The sequence below is a fragment of the Scatophagus argus genome, chromosome 1 (genome assembly GCF_020382885.2).
Source record: "Scatophagus argus isolate fScaArg1 chromosome 1, fScaArg1.pri, whole genome shotgun sequence".
NCBI classification, from domain to species: Eukaryota; Metazoa; Chordata; class Actinopteri; family Scatophagidae; genus Scatophagus; species Scatophagus argus.
The window spans coordinates 12,383,159-12,400,485 of NC_058493.1; the positions used below are offsets into that span (position 1 = coordinate 12,383,159).

General features: G+C 39.9%; 1 protein-coding gene across 4 annotated transcripts in view; it reads left to right on the top strand.

Annotated features, from left to right (window-relative positions):
* The window catches only part of LOC124056353 (frizzled-3-like), a 28,857-nt gene that overhangs the window by 2,466 nt on the left and 9,064 nt on the right, over positions 1 to 17,327 (top strand). For all 4 annotated transcript variants that reach the window (XM_046383726.1, XM_046383745.1, XM_046383737.1 and 1 more), the window contains exon 3: positions 16,627 to 16,823. In XM_046383726.1, the coding sequence (XP_046239682.1) occupies positions 16,627 to 16,823 (197 nt within the window). The remainder of the gene's footprint in view (positions 1 to 16,626; positions 16,824 to 17,327) is intronic.

A 17,327-nucleotide genomic window follows, 5' to 3' on the forward strand; every position in this document is an offset into this window, starting at 1 on the left:
TACAAAGCAATTATTATGTTGAGTAGAGTTTTACATTGTAGTGTCACACACCTACTGTACTAAGGACAGAAGGACTTCACATACGGTGTAAAGAGATACTGTACAAGACTGGGATGGTTCAGATATAGTGTCTTTAAATGAAAATTGTTGAAGAAATGCCACAACAAATGTTGCTGCCTAAGGTCAAGTATATTGTTGTTAGTGTAGCCTGAATTAATTTACTATAGGCAGATTTACTTCATCAGTGTACCTGAACAAGGCAGTGTTGTACTTTGAGCTAGACTGAAATATTTTGCATCCTCTGCAAGCATAGTACTAACATCAACAATCAGATCATCATCATCAGAGTACACAGAAATGGCTTGAACAGAAAATATGGAGACATCCTGTTTTACACTGGAAAAAAAATAGTTGCGTAAAAAAATAGCCCCAAAATGCAGAATCTGTAGGCTATAGTAGAGCAAATTGGGTACATGGAGCCACGCTTTGGAGTGAAGTGGCTTTCACACAGGCATGGAATATCAAAGAGTTAACAGGACTGGTGAAACAGCTTAGAAAAGGTGATAGTCGAGCTGCGCTCCTCATGTTACAGCTCCCTCTTCCCGCTACATGTTACTGTTTCACGTAGATGGATGTGCATGGACTCACTCAGGCTTTCAAGACCTTTTTTGAGTGTGAACAGAACCTGACAGACAGAACGTGTTGTTTGAGCAGCAGGATTGGGAACAATTTTAAAAGAGAAAGCAATAAGGTGATTGAGTGATTGTTGCTTCCAGAGAATCTTTCTTTTTTTTTAGTGTAACGGCATCGGTTTTAAACAAAAAAAACGGGAAAAGTGCTGTGTTACACACTGCCTGAGGGCAATACTAGACGTACACTATGCATCTATATCCTGTTACCTCTCATTTCTGCTCCTTTGTTACTCCCTGGAGAGGGAGAAACGGCACAGAGCAAGGTGTTGCTCAATAACTAGACTATAATTACCTGTTTGCACCAAGCATTTGTTAGTATCAAAGGCTATATATGGAACTGTATTCAGGATTTGGACGTGTTTGGGTGTGTTAGTTGTACAGAACTTAATTGTCTTGTGTGTTTTTATTCTTGCAGGTGTCATGGTTTTACCCGTGTTTTGGTGACCATGTACAGACTGGTTTAAATACTCTAAAGGAGAGGAAAGGATAACAAATACAGTCAGTTGAATTAAATCTGCCTCCAGCTGTTCACAGTTGGTATATTAAATTACCCATGTTGAAAAGCAGATGAATTTGGACAAGGCCAATGTGGGCTGGGCACTGTGCATGGTTAATCTTGGGGGGGCGGGGTGTTTAGTTAATGTTAATATTTTTCCATGTCAAAACCCGATGAGTGTCTGCCAAAAGACCAAGCCAAAATTATCTTTACTGCTCTCTTTATATTTCTTCACAGAAAGGCATAACATTTTCTCATATCAAAATGTAGAGTACAGGAGACTTGCGGGACCACTGCTGTCAGACACTCCTTTTTTTCCTCTCAGGAAAATAAAGGAAAAAAATGGCTTTATTTTGGATTGACAGCCATGCATTTTGAATTTGCTCAGTGTGTTTTGAATTGATGATAACCTCCACTGAGTCATAATATTCTGTTAGCACATTAAGAACCAACCAGATATTCAAATCAAGTCAATTCCCCGGTGTCATGTCAAAACACGCTGTGTCAGGGATATTAAGAAGTGTCTGTTGTTGAACTTGACTCAACCCAGATGAAGAAGGAGCCAAGTAACTGACACCCTCAGAGCCTCCAGTCATAGAGGAGGCATCTTTCTGAAGTTGACTGAGTAGCAACATGAGCCCTATTAGTTTTCCTGCTCTGGTCTGCTTTGACCAGGCATGGTAGTCCTGGTGGGAACCCTGGAGGAAATTTAATTTAATCTCTCATGGGACATGGGCTGCATAATAATTTGTTTGTGTGTTCACGGATCTATACATAGATGTGCAAGAGTTTATGTGTAGGTATGAGAATGTGTATGTGAATCTGAATCTCTAATAATAGTGATAAAAACAAGGGTACTTTTGGAAGGATTCTACATTTTGTTTCTCTTATTGCTTTATCAGTATTATTTTACATATAATCTATGTAGAATAACAAAATTTACTGATGAATGTGGAGTTTTCATTCTTTACTCTTTGGAACGAACTAGGACAAGGAAATTCAAATGATTTCCAGCAAGTAACAGAGAATTGCATCTTGAAGTTCAACCTGATGAAACTGAGTGGCACTCTTGCTCTGATGTGTTTAGCAGGACTTACTGAGGTTTCATTAAGGACATTTGTTTGATGATGGACCATTTTGTGTGAAAGTCTGTCCACCTGAACTGTTTGGTTTGTGTAACATTATAGTTTAAATCCTTGCACACAACCAGATCCAATTTGTTCAATGTTGCCCTACAATAGAGGGTGGCTTCCGGTAAGACAGTGAGTGATTGCTAAACATCAATTTGTGGATGTGTGTTTGTTTCAGAGTTTTACTGGCTGTAACAAAATGTAAAATAAACAACTGCTGCCAAATCCGCGTGAAGTTTTTCGAATGCCTTAAGGAAAATGGAGCGATTGTCAGCAGCTGTTGTAGTCACTTTTTGGGTCATATCACATGATGGATGTTTGCTCTGCCTCACTGTGCCTCAGTGTTTATGTCTTGGCTCTCTTGCTAAATAGGCAGATCATTCCAGTGAGCTGTCATGTTACTTTTGTAATTTTGTTGTGAGCTGTCTTCAAGTTATAAGTTGAGACTTATTCAAGCCCTGCATTCAAATACATTTTTAAACTTCGCTCTATTTAGAATATTGTGGACTTGTGACCTCGGTGTGCCTTCAGTTTTGACTGACATTGGAAATGTACCTCTTTCCCTTTTTTCCTGAGTGTGTGTACACGATTAGCATACTAGGCCTCATTTATTCAGTGTTTGAATGACAGGCTCAAGGTAGAGCAGTATTTCTGTTATGTGCAATTTCTGAGCCTGCCTAAGGGCTACTAGTACTTCCTGTGTCTGCGTGCGTGTGTGTTTGAGTGGGTGGGTGGGTGAGGGGGTGGGTGAGGGGGTGAGTGACAGGGGAGGTTAACGGTGCCAGCTGTCATCTCTCACTAGTGCTAACTAGCTGCTAATCTCTCTTTCAGTCCCACAATGAAGACATTGATTCTCACAGACCAACCGCCACCCCATCTGCCACAATAGTCAATTAAACCTGAAGAAAGAGGGCAAGAGAGACTGAAACATAAGACGAGGAAGTGGAAGAGAAGGGAGATGAATTTAGAAAGGGAGATTGTGTGACGAGTGAAATTATTTCTTTGGGATTATGTTCATTTGTGTGTCTTGCATGCTTTTGTGGCTACATGTCACATAGGAATATGACACGTACTGTCCATCTGCCACAGAATGTCATGGTTCCCAGAGGATGTGCTGTAGGTTGTGACATTATGGTTTACGCCTGTTAGACACAGATTTTAGACATATCACATCATTTGGATTGTGTGTCTGCTTTCAAAGACAAGAACAGATCACATGACTCACCAAATGGTGAGTATTTTCTAAAGCAATTTTCTACTCCTGAAATCAGACATTTAGAGTTTATATTAAAACAGCTTGTGGCCTGATGCTCCCAAAGACATTGTCTGTCAGCATGTTTTGAAGGAACACACCTGACATATAATAACTTGTTAATGATCCAACTTCATTTCAAAACATCAGCTTATGTATGTCTAGAGATTCTGGTTTAGTTCCAGACAAAGAAAGATGAGAGGAATGAGAGGTTGATTTTAATTAGAGTTTTTAATGACAGTTATGAAACAGAGAACAACTCATCATGCTCATTATTGTCTTTTGTTAGCCATGTAACGAGACACACATCATGCTAGTTGCTGCGCCTGAGGCCTCTGGAGCCCAGACGTCTGCTTGGTCAGGGAGTTTCCCCAAGAGTTTATGGGTAGATATTTGGCTTCCTGCACTGGGGTCTTGTTTTGGTGTAATAATAATAATAGTAATGATATAGCTTTCTGTTATTTTTGTCCAAGGTAATGGGATTTACAAGAGAATTTTATATATTTTTATATTGTTATTTATTTTTATACTGACATATTTTTATCTTGATTATTTGCATGGCATTAGTACTAAGGTGAGAGAGAAACAGTATTTCAATTCTCCTGTATATCCTGCACATATAGTGAATTAACAATAAAAAAATCTTTGAAGAATTTTTTGTAACAGAAAAGATTAGGAGTTCTAGAAAAACCTACACAGTGGAAGGGTACTGTCTGTTGACATTATACATCACTGAGTTTGTTCAGACAAGTCCAGCACAATCGTTGTCTTCTGGATCTTTGAGTGAAAGAGATTAGAACCCCTGGTCTAATGGTCAGTTAGAGGAGGGCCCATTCGGGCTACAATAGAGCACACAGTTTGTAAGGCGAATAGACAGCAACCCTAGCTCTGAATGAACTAGTGGCTGTCAGCAACATGCCCACCACAAAATCAGGTTATTGGGAGATATCAAGTTTAGGCAGGGAATTTATGAGTGCGTTTACATGCACTGCAATGACCTTTTGCATGCAGTTGATCAGTAATCTCATTGTTCCCTGGTGACTCCTGCATTCTTTATACAGTGCTGACAGTTTAAATGTATTAGTAATATAAGCTGCTGCAGCCTAAGGATTTTTTTCTTTCTTTTGATGCTGCAGTATTGAGACTGACCACACAGTAAAAGAACAGGCTCTGTAATAAAAAGTCACACTTTTCCTTACCCTTTTAAATTTCAGTTTGAGTTTTAGCAATGATGCACTGCTACATATAAATCTTTTTTTTATTCTAACACAGTGCTGTCACATAATCTGCTATATGTATACATGGCCAAAGAACAAGGCTTTCTCAAGAAAGGTATATTCACTGCGTTTCTCATAATCTCTTGAATGATGAAACAAGCTTTGTGCTTCACATACATTTTAAAAAAATCAAGTTACTGCAGAAAGCTGATGGTAGCCTCAATACTTAAATGCGTGTAAATGTGTGCATGTCAGGCATTTTCCCCTCACTCAGCAGGGCTCTGGTTACATTCACAAGAAGCCCTTTGACAGTAATTTGATACTACTATGGTAAATTGGAAAATTGGTTGGAAGCATTTTTTCCTTTACTTAAATCAATCTGGTTCTTTTTCTCTCCAGTTTTTTCACTAATTGTTGTTTTTTGGGGAAGAAAACCTTCTAACTAAAAAATACATAATCATAATAATTTCTCACATTTGACAGTGGTCTTGTTAAGACACATTGTTGCAGTCGTATGGTCTTTTATGGGCTTCATGTAATTGTTGAAAAAAAACAATGCATGGGAAGATGATAAACTGACAGACATGCAGTTAGATGCTTATTCACTTTTCTTATGCCACAAGGGCCGGATATTTTTTAATATACTATCAGTAATATACTTCCCAGTTATGGCAAATATCTGTCTTTGCCTGTTTTTCCTCATGGAAATCAATAAAAAATGTTGCTGTTATTTGTGAGGTACAGAGAAAGATTAATTTGTGGGAATCAAACATACCAGCAGTAGGGAAGGGACAAAGTGTTAAAAGCTGAAAATGTGTGGGGCAGTTGAAGAGAAAGAAAATGTCAGAGACTTAACAAAGGGAAATACTGACAGAGTGACAGGTTGTGTAAAGTCTTCAGACCCTACTGTCTCCGGTGTTTGTGTTTCTCTCACTATGGGGTCCTGTCGTTCAAAATGAGACTGCTCTGTTTAAGAAGGGCCACCCTGGGGCCACCAGGTCCCCACAACAGAGAGAGTTTGTGTGTGCCAAATCTGGAGAGTTTGAGGCTTGTTATGCTTAAGTGTGGTCTGTTGTGTTGTTTTTTTCTATCTGTGTGTGTGTGTGTGTGTGTGTGTGAATACGAAAGAAAGAATTGGCTTTTATAGAGGTGTGTTTTTGTGAGCGTGTGATGGCTTGGTTGTGTTTGTGCTGCGTTTTGTTCATGGTGTTCACTGCATCTGAAGAGGCTGATTACCCTATTCACTCTGGCAGAGAGAGACAGGTCCTCATTCAGTTTAAAAGTTCCTGTTTATTTCAGTTCAACTCTTGATTATCCTGCTTATTCCTCCAGAGTCTATTGAAACTGCGAGCCCAAATGAAGCAATCATTTATTTATGCACAGAACAAAGGCACTGCCTGGTGCTGTTTTTTTGGCTGACTGTTCCCATCAGCATAGCTGCCATTGCTGCTTATCCAACCTTGCAGTGCCAAGTAAAGAGAGATTAGAGAAAAGATTGGAGAGATTTTGAATTACTACAAACTCCTCATAGCCCACCTGAAAATATGAAACAGCAGTGTATGCCTCTTGAATATCCTCAACCCAGTAACATCTGTCAGTGTGCTGGGACACAGTTGCATACATGCATGCTTCAGATGTAAGTACGGGATCTGTCTTGTACAATTTCCTTCCTTTTTAACTTTGCCCCCTTTTAGATTAGCTGCAGCTAATAATGCTTTTCCTGATTTACTTATCTGTCCAATATTTAGCCGATTTCAGAGGTTAATTGTTTATACTAGAAAATGTTGGCCACTAAGGAAAATAATCCAAGGTGACGTCTTTAAATTCCTTGTAATTGTCTGTCAACAGTCCAAAAATAATATTTGGTTTACAATGGGGTAATGGGTAAAAAACAAAAAACAACTCACGTTTGAGAAGCTGGCACCAGTGGATGTCTGGCCTTCTTGTTTGATAAATGATTCATTTTTGAAATTTCCTTTTTCACAATTTGCCTTTTATTAGATAGATATTTGTCGAGTGGATTTGCTCCACATTAGCTGTTCATTCATGCACCTGCTCAACCCTTTGTAATTCTATCCCTGAATCTACCAGCTGCCCACATCCTGATATCAGTGTTGCACTGATGAGGAGGTTCATCTTCTCCAATTTTTTTTTTTATATTTGTAGTTCATCTGTTCACTTCTTCCAGACCTTCAAGATGCTTGTGTCATGTCTGATCTGTGTCCCTCCCCTTGCCTGCACGCAACATATCATGTTGCCTGCGTGTTCTGTTAGTGTGGAGCCCTGTGGTGTTCAGTTCTGATAGAACACATTAATATAGGTTATCCATGTCTTATAGTCTTAATCTGAACCCATGACCCAGCCTGCGTGTGTATGTGCGTCTGGTGGTAGATGTTTAACCCTCACAGTTAAGCCCAACTTCGCACTAACGTACACACAAACACACACACATCATTGATCCCCTTCTCACGCAAAGCTTCTCAACACAAGGCAGCTCTAGCATTTTCAGCATGCTGCAGGTCAGGACCAGCATCGGTATTAGCAGCTCTAGTGCTACTAATTGTGCACTTATCAACTATCCCAAAATAGCTTGCATATAAAGGCATACAGTCACATGGATTTTCCAGTCTTTAGAACAGTCAGGCTTGTGCACTCAAACATCCAACTTGCAAACGTGTTTCATTTTGATTTTAGAAAATAAGCTTGCTTGTATTGCTGTCTCTGACAACAGTTCACACTTCATGGTCTGCAGTTACCTTTATTCTGCTTTATGTGCACATATTTGGCACTTTCTGCATCATTTGATAAAATGGAAGAATATGTTCATGTGTTACCAGTGCTGAGTTGCTCCACTGCATGTGGTGCAAGTCTGTTGTGTACATTTACCCAGCACCCCACTCAAAGTGTGAGTCACTCAGTAAGTTGCTCTGCTCTCTCTCTCTCCAACTTCCACAATCTGTTAGTGATTTATGCGATATCTGCACTGTCTACGGACTGTTTCTTAAATAATAATTGAACATGAACAAGTTTTATTTGTAAAGAATACGTTGATAAAAATATATACTCTTATACTTCAATTAATTGAATGTTACATTGTGCATCAGTTTGCAAAATACTTATCCCTGATTCTTCAAATGCTGGAAGTAATGGGGTTTTGTCCGACTGTAACAGAGCACATATGGGAGTGGTAAACAGATGGATATATGCCGACGGTTTGGAGGGTGTTAGGATGTGTGTGGGTGCTAGATGATTCAGCTCCATTGTCACACTCTTGGCTCTCCATCTACATCTCTATCATTTCATTTGTCCCCCACTCCCACGCCTATCAGTTTCTTTTACTCTCACTTTCACACTTTCTCTGTGTCCCTTCTTGTGCAAGCTTGTTTGCTATACTTCTTGGATGGTTTCACCCATTAAGGGAATCCTACCACAATGTGTGTGTGTGTGCGTGTGTACACCCTGTTATTCTCACTGAGACACATCCCTGTGAGAGCAACCACATCACCTGTTGCCATGGTAGTTAAATAGGCAGAGAAGGAAAGGGAGGAATGGAAGGAGACAGACGGGCAGGGAAGGGGAGGGAAATTGGATGATAAGTGCATGCTCTGGACTAAACCAAGGAGAAGAGAAGAAGGAGGGAAGGACTGGTAATAAAAAGGGAAGAGAGGAAATATGAGATACATACTTGTAGCTAGGTTGTTGCCCTTAAGTGCTGTTTGTCCTGGAGGACAAGAAGAGTAATGGAGAGTCTGCAGAATCTGTGATATTTGCATCACGTCATTGCAGTGTAATCATGGAGAAACGTGGTGTAGCTGAATGTAACGTCTCTCCACCCACACCAATGAAAAGCCAGGCATCCATTGTTAACATAAGGCGTGAAGTGGAGACATACAGCAGCCTGGTTAAATACCCATACCCATAATTTTTGCATTGTAGATTGTTGTCTGGCAACAGCCGACACGATTTAACTGGGGAAAGATATAATTTCAAGTAATTTCAAACTGTATCATAGATGATGACACTGCTCGTCTTAGCTTAGATAATAATATTAACCTTTCCTACACCTGAGTGGATGAACATACCACCATTTAGACCATCTTTCTCAAAATTTCTTCCCTAAACCATCCTACTCTGTGCTTCAAACTGTGATGCCATTTTGTTTGACTTCAGTCATTCAGCCTGACACTGCATTTGTGGTAGTTGATTTCTTATTGGGAAAGGGAGGGGTTTTTGTTTTGGCCTGATCAGTCAGTAGTATGTGACGCATCTGTCTCACCAGCAGTTCACTTTCAGACTGTTAGGAGCAGTTCATTTGTGATTTTTCACAATGATTAAAGACATTTTGTTTGAGAAAGTTAGAGTGAGAGTTATTTTTTATGTAAGTTGACCGACCTGATTTTATATCTGTGATGCTGGGATTTAGTTATAAAGATGTTTATAAGTTTAGAGAAGCAGTAGATCATCGAAATGTTGATAATGTTGATGATAGGAAGTAAATATCCAAGCAAAATTTCTTAAAGATTATTTTAAGACTTACACTTCATTGTAGCTGTTCGTATGTTCGAGAAAAGAAGGAATGCAAAGAAGTACCCACTAAAAATGACAATAATGCAGGGAGAAATGCAGTTCAGATTGTGGAAAACCGATAAGCAAATGAAAGGAAAAACAGTAAGCAAATTGTGACAAAAGAGTTTAGAGCTAAAGCAAAAAAGTCTGGAGGCAGAAATAAGAGAAACCAAAAAATATTGTGATAGCAAAGGTAAAAACGCATGTTGGTGGACTGTGCTAATATTTCTTAGATGAGAAATAGTACATTAAAAAGAACTGTAGTGAGAAAGGATAGAATTTAGGTTGTTCAAAGGAAAAAGAGTATGAAGAAAGTAGATAAAAAGTGGACATTGTTTAAGACACAAGGAGGAGAACAGTGGAGAGACAGAGTATGCTGATAGTGTCTGGCAGCCATGGCCTAGAGGTTGAAGAAACAGCTTGTGATCGGAAGGTCGCTGGTTCGATTCCCCGGGCAGGACGGGCAGGACAAATTTGAGTGTGGTGGAGTGATAATGTCCCCACCTCCCATTAGCTGGCTGATGTGCCCTTGAGCAAGGCACTTAACCCCCAATATGCTCCCCGGGCGCTTGATGCCGCCCACTGCTCCTGTGTGTTTCACTGCATGTTGCATGTGTGTGTGTTTCAATCAGTGATGGGTTAAATGTGGAGAAGTAATTTCCCAGCTTGGGATTAATAAAGTAACTTAAATTAAATTAAAATAGTTTTGTCAAACATGAAATGAAAGGATAAAAGGGCAGGGTAAGTCAATGAACGCTGATGTTAGAAGAGAAAAAAGTAGAAGTAGAAATGGAGGAGGAGGACAAGTGCATGTCAGCATAATTGCCACGAGTAAATGGGAGGTAAGGAAAATAAGAGATGAATGCTGGAGAGAGAAGATAGGAGGAGAGGAGGAGGGGAAGTGAACGTGAAGGGGAATGCCATTAGCGGCTTTGTCTGGTCATCCCCACTGAACGATGGATGGACACGGATAAACGAACAAATGAATGAAAGCAGGAGAGAGTGTGAGAGAAGGGTGCCCCTTTCTCAACTATCTTTTCAGAGATTAGGGAGGAGAGCATCCCAGTCTGTTCAGTTCATCTATTCATGGCCAACGCCCGTTCCTCTCACGAGCCTGTGAGAGGAGAGAAGAGGCACATAGCCAGAAAGAGAGAGGGTGTGTGTGCATGTGTGTCTTGTGGTATGAATTTGTCTATGAACTCATTTATCATGTGAGCTTTACAGAGTGAGGAAGTATTAGATGTTGCGTGGGATTTGATCTAACCAGTAAAAGTGAAAAAGAGAGAGGCAAGAAAACAATGGTACGCTTAGAGAATGAAATATAAAATAGGATGTGTACTGGTGCAAGTAGAGGGAGATGGAGTGATCATGTAATTGCTACGTGACTGTGAACTGAAACGTGCACTCCCCTTACTCTGTAGAGGGAGAGAGAGACTGTAATTGTCTCTAATGTATGGATGCAATCAAGAAGGATACACTTAATAATTTAAGTGCAAGGAGGAAAAAAAATATGGATCAAGTAGCAGTAGTGAGGCAGAAGCAAAGGAGAATATTGTAGTTTGTGCAGAAAGGCAGAGACAGAGAAATGAAGGATTTAGTTCTAATAGCTAGCGAAGAGGGAGCATTGCAGTTATATTGTAGTGAGCTAATGGAGATAGGGCTGATGTGGTCTGACAGCATTTGTGCTGCAGGGCCCTACTCTCTGATCTGAGAATGAGTTATGGTGTGAGATAGAGATGGCACAAGAGGAAAAAAGAGATAACAAGCATGTGAGGTTGATGTGTCCAGATGGACCTCGGCAAGGTTTAGGAGCAAAGAGTCTGTTTTTTTGCTTCTCGTCTAAATTTAAACTCCTCCTTGTATGTCAGGAAATACGACATTTTAGTCCTGCTAATGTGGAGATTCAATGGATTGATGTTTCTATTTGTTACTTGACATGAATTGCCTATAAATTCACAGCTAAGCATGCAGGCTACCATTTTCTTACCAGACTACAAACATTTCTGAATTTAAAAACTGTTTGTTTTTAATATCAATTCCATTTGACTTTATAGCAGTTGATCTGTGCAATTTATCTGTGATCTGATTGCTGTTTTAGTGGTTTTTTGCATTATGATGGGGGCTATAAGTCCTTCAAAGAGCACTTAATCATAAACAGAACAGTATAAATTCAATGAAAACCACTGATAAGCCCCATGGTGCCATAATAGTTCTGGAATTACTACTTGCAGAAATCCAGGACCAGATAAGATGTTGCACATTTGACATTGTTTGAGTTTGACTTTGATCAAAAGCTTTCTTGAAGCAGACATCGCTGCCAGTTCAGAAGCTGTTTCTTTGGAGGCTTAAACCCTACAGCCTTTCACCTTGATCTAACTGCAACGCAAAGCTGGCGACAATTTGAGGAAGAACGTGTGTGTGTGTTTCCATTTCAGGTTCTCACACTCTATCAACACTCCTTCCAATCCATTTGACTCTGTAATTCACCAAGAAAACTTCCACCACAGTTTTTCTACTTCCTTCCCTCCCTCATCCTGCCCCTCAGGCACTTGACAATGTGAATGAGTTTCTGCCAAGTTGTATAAGTGGATTTTCTACAAACATTTTAAGCACCAAAACACATACACATGCATCCACAAACACTGCCTTCTTGCTAAACAGACAACTTATTATGCATATACATTTTTTGATAACCTAAAGTGAAAAGCGGAGCTGATGACTGCACTTTATGTGCTGTGCAACAACACTGTCAAATTGCCGCCGTTTATATTTATTTTAATCTCACAAACCCACTAAACAGGACTCTTGAGGAAGCAAAGTTTTATTCAGCCAGAAACGCTTTGGTTTGTTGCATGTGAAAGTTTTCACATGCAACACCTGTTTATGGTGTATGTACAACTTTACAGCATTTGTCAGAATTAACCTCTAGTTTGCAAAAAGTGTAATAGCTTCCATTGCGTGGCTGTTAATGCCACAGTTTTTTTCTTTCTCTCTTACTGTTTTTCTTTGTTAGTTTTTTTCTCTATTTGAAGTTTTTTTTCTCCTTCTGTTTCTTTCTCTCACCCTCCCTCTGGGTTTCTTTGGAGAGAGGGAGTAAAGAGAAAGAAACTTAATCCCTCTATTGAACAAGAGGTGGACCAGTCAGGGGCTTTTTTCTCATTTTCCTGTGTCAGAAAAACCCACCCTGCTTCTCATTCCGAGTGCTTACGCTGGCCTGTCCAAATCACACATCACACACCAATAAATCTTTTCCTGGATTTTGAATTTATTTTTATCAAGCATTGTCTGTCAATTTACCACTTTCACATTTACCACTTACCACATTTCAGAGGGATACCACATAGAGGGGTATGACTTGATATAATTGGAAAACACCCTTCCATTCTGCCATTGGGATGATACAGTTCATGATGCGTAAGTGTTCCCTACACAGCAGATAAATCGACAGCACTCATCCTGCGGTAAGGGCACTTATGAAGGACGACTTTGTGAATGTTAAAATGTTTCTCTGGTATGATTTTCACAAATGTAGTTGCCAAATAGCTGAAGAATATATAGAAATTATGTTTTGAATTACATATCTCACAGCAGTACCTTGTACATTCGTATGACATCAGCCAAATATAAAGTTTCCATTTATTGATACTTAAGGCCGGAGAGAGAGGGAGAGAGAAACTAGCTTGTAGAGAGAGAGCAATCGCAGGAAGCCGATGCACTACGTTTAGTTTTTCTCTTAAGTCCTCTGCTCCCTACTCTTATCTCTTTCTTCTACATCTTTCCATCTTTTAGTAGCTGTCTGGACCCCCAGGCCAGGTTTTGTGTGCTTTTCTGTTCTCCTTTCCCTGCTCTTCCGTCACAACCAACTCCAAAATGCCAGACATTTCACTCTGGGCACCATCCTTGGAAAGCTGATTGCCCCCCTCCTCTCTCATTGGGTGGCACAGTTAGGCCACTTAATATCAATATTCTCTTTGTGTCGGGAGATGGGGGGCAATTGCCCTTACTGTCAGAATAATTGCACACAGATATCTGCACACATGACTTAACTTGTGCATGCAAAGAAGCCTTGCGTACTCGCACACTTGAAAACACGACAACTGTGACATACTTACAAGAATCAAAGAACAATGACACACGCACACACATACATGCACAAATGTGTAACGCCACATGCACGGGAAAAATGGGCAGAATGGGGACACACAAAATGGAAGTCGCACACACATTTGTTGTGGAGTTAGTATGAAGAGACATGAAGAAAGACTCTGGACAGTGAGACACACTCATGCAGAAAGCAACTAACTCTCGGTTAAGTGTGGCCGCCGGCTCGTACTAGAAACATGAGAGAGGGGAGTACAGACAGGGACGGGATCAGTTTTCAGAGTGATGCCCCTGTCAGTTGTTGTTGAGGACAACAGGAGACTTTCAGAACCAAACTGATCTGAAAAACATTTTACATTGGACGTAAGATAACAATCAGTATTTAATGCATAGATGTCATGAAGGCAGGAACCAGGTTCTGGGCACAGTCCCTGCTTGTGGAGTAGCACTTTCTAAAAGAATAAGAACTTTGAGGTTGGGGCTTGCAGTGCTGAACATTTCTGATTGGTCGAGTACTCACAACATTTTATTTCAACCATTTTTGAATATTTGCAGCTGCAAACCAATCTATTTTTTGTTTATTGTGCTTCAACACACAAACGTGAAGTTACAGAAGAAAATGTACAGCAGATGGACGCAGAATGCAGACAGCAGTTGGCTGAAGGAACCTTACATTGTTGTGAAAAGTAGTTAAAAATATTGATATAAACTTCAAATACATTTGACTGTTTAATTACCAGTGCAGTCAGGTCTTGACTCAAGACTTCCCCTTTTGTCAATCCTGCGATCACAGTCCTGTACAGTTGGCTACCAAGGCATCTTAGTGAAAGCTGGCACAGAAGTACATAATTTTTCCACCATTTCTTTACTACATATATATAATCTTTGCACTTGTAATTCAGGATTTAACAGACAGTTCACAATGCTGTGGTTCAAACGCAGAGTATACTGATTTTCTCCTATAAAGAAACTGAAATCTCATAAAATGCAACTTGAGAGTAACCAGTAACTAACTCCCCTTTATTCAAAAATGTTTAATGAAAGATGATAGTGTCAGATTAAGTTATTATGTGGAAATAGCACATAGCTCAGTTATTTGCTATTCAGTCAATGCATATATTTATCTGCCTATTTACTCTTCCGCAGAGTTTAGTCCACAATTGAGGCTCATGTTGTTCCTGTTTTCCTCTGTCTCTACTCAGCAAAGCTTTGCGTGATCAAACACTAGGAAAAAGTATGGGTTGTAAAATGCTTGAATTATTGAGTGAAGCTGAGTGGGGTGTGTGTGTGTGTGTGTTTCTGTGCTATGCTCAAAACTATGTCACACAGCTCATGCACCACTGCACCTATTTACTGGTAGAACGTCTCTCCAATGTGTGGATCTAGTACACAGCAATTCAGAACGATCAAAACATACTCACAAGGCCCAACTCCACACAGAAGTGCACATATAACAGACACGCGCACATGCACGCACACACATATATTCACTGATGCGTGGGTTTTTGCACAAATGCACTCATACAGTCTACATGCATATACCATAGCTTTTTTTTGCAAGCAATTGCCGCAAGTGCACTGTTGTGTGTCACATGTACACTTATGACATGCACTCACACACACATACACACAGTCAGTATGGTGTTGTGTGTGATCAAGCAAAGTGTTCTGTTTCATAGCTTTGGTCTCCATTCATTGCCATCATGGTTCTGCTCTGATTTCTCTTGTGTAAAAGCTGCATTGAAAACAGTCAGATGATATGAACTTTTACATAGCTGAACAGATGCAGGTCACTTTGCACACATGAGCAACAGTGCACATAATTTTGCTGGCAGTTGCTGATGAATTAGCACAACAGTGAAATATGTTGTATATACTGGGTTAGATATGCTTAGTATGCTTAAAATGTGAGTCTGAGCAATTCATTTATCCATCCATCTATTTTCTATACCACTTATCAGTCAGAGTCACGGGGGGCCTGAAACCTATCCCATCTGACTACTGACCAGAGGTGGGGTACACCCTGGACTGGTTTCCAGTCAGTCACACAGCACTGACACACAAAGACAGACAGACAACCACACACACACACACACACACACTCACGCAGAGGGGCGACCTGGAACCACCGTGCTATCTAGTATCTATAATACTCTGAATTGAAAGTAAGACTAAATTATTTCAGTTCAAAGCAGTTCCCCACCAACTAAACTAAACTTAATGGCAAGTTTAAAAACAAAGCTGTGACTTGAGAGAAAGAAAATGTTTCAAATCTGTGTACACATTCTCAAACCTCAGTACATATTGTAAAAATGCTGTACTGTGCATTAAATTCCTAGCTCACTGTGTGACCTCTGATTATTGATTATTATCTCTGTGTTTTTATATATAGAATACAGAAGAGTGGTAGTTGTTTAAGGAAGTGCTAATGGTGCCTTTTTCCTTTTCAACACACATTTCTCCAGTCATTCCAGAGATTTGAACCAGCAGCCTGACAGTCACATGCCTGACTCTTCAACCTTTAGACCACCACTACAGGAAACAGAATCTACAGTCTTTCATGTGTGGATAGCCTTGCTGTTTGTTTGTTCAGTATATTGACACATGGCTATCGCTCAACCTTCAGAGGTCTGTCTTTGCTGTCCCCTACATCAAAAAGATGTTTTGTAATATGATTACTGCTATACATATTTCATGAGCCTCTAAATATTGATAGAATACTGGGTGGTGTAAGTTGCAGCAGAGGAGTTAAAACACATTTGTCCTCCCTCTGACATTCCCTCCATCCCCTTTGATGGCTATTTCAGATTAAATATGAGCCTTCTCACATGTGCCACTGATCGCAGTTAACTGTTCCTGAGCTGGTGTATATATAGATATTTGTATATTCACATATACATATGTTCACATATACATACTGTATGAGTACACATATACATATGTGAATGTGTGTGTCTTTCCCGCATGCAAGACAGATTTGATAACAGCCTTATCAGTCTGCTTCCTACTGATTTTTTGATATGACATTGGAAAGATGAAACGTGTGGGTGTTAGTAAGAGGTTTTGAGATCACTATATTACACCCCAGCCAAAGCTTTCAGTTAAAGTCAGAGCTCTGTGTCAGGTTCAACCATATATTAAAAACTTCATCTCTGTGTTTCTCTCCTGGCAGCCTTTCCATCCCATGGTAAACCTGGTGTGCAGCGCTGACCTGAGGATGTTCCTGTGTGCCCTGTATGCTCCAGTGTGCACTGTGTATGGACAGGTGTCCATGCCGTGTCGATCCCTCTGCCAGCGGGCCAAGGATGAGTGCCACAAACTCATGGAGATATTTGGAGTAGCCTGGCCAGATGATATGGAGTGTAGCAGGTGTGCATGCGTATTACATTTTAAACCACCAAAGGGCTTGAAAATATTATTATTAATTTTTATATTATTAACAGCATCATCACAAACAGTGTTGAAGTGTCTGAGATAATACAGCTGGAAATATTTTTTCTGCTTGTTACATTTTCAATATGTGCTTTATAATTTCCCTTGGACTTAGCTTACAGTGTGTGTTTTGCCTACACCTCATAGCTGCACTGTTGTCACTGTGCTTGCTGCTACTTGGCATAGTCAGAACTATGCCAACTTTAACCCCACATCAAGGCAGCCTAACTCTAAACTTCACTTTCTAAAACTTCCTTTTACTGTCACTTCTGCTTTCCTCTTTCTCATCTCCAGAGTGTTTGCTTCCCATCTTTTCTGACTCACTTTTTTTCTGCTTCCTTTTTTGGATCTCTTAGCTCAGCTAGCTTCTTCATATCTGGTCACATACTATATATCTATTATATTTTAAATTGTAACTAAATCTGACTCTGTAATTCTTCT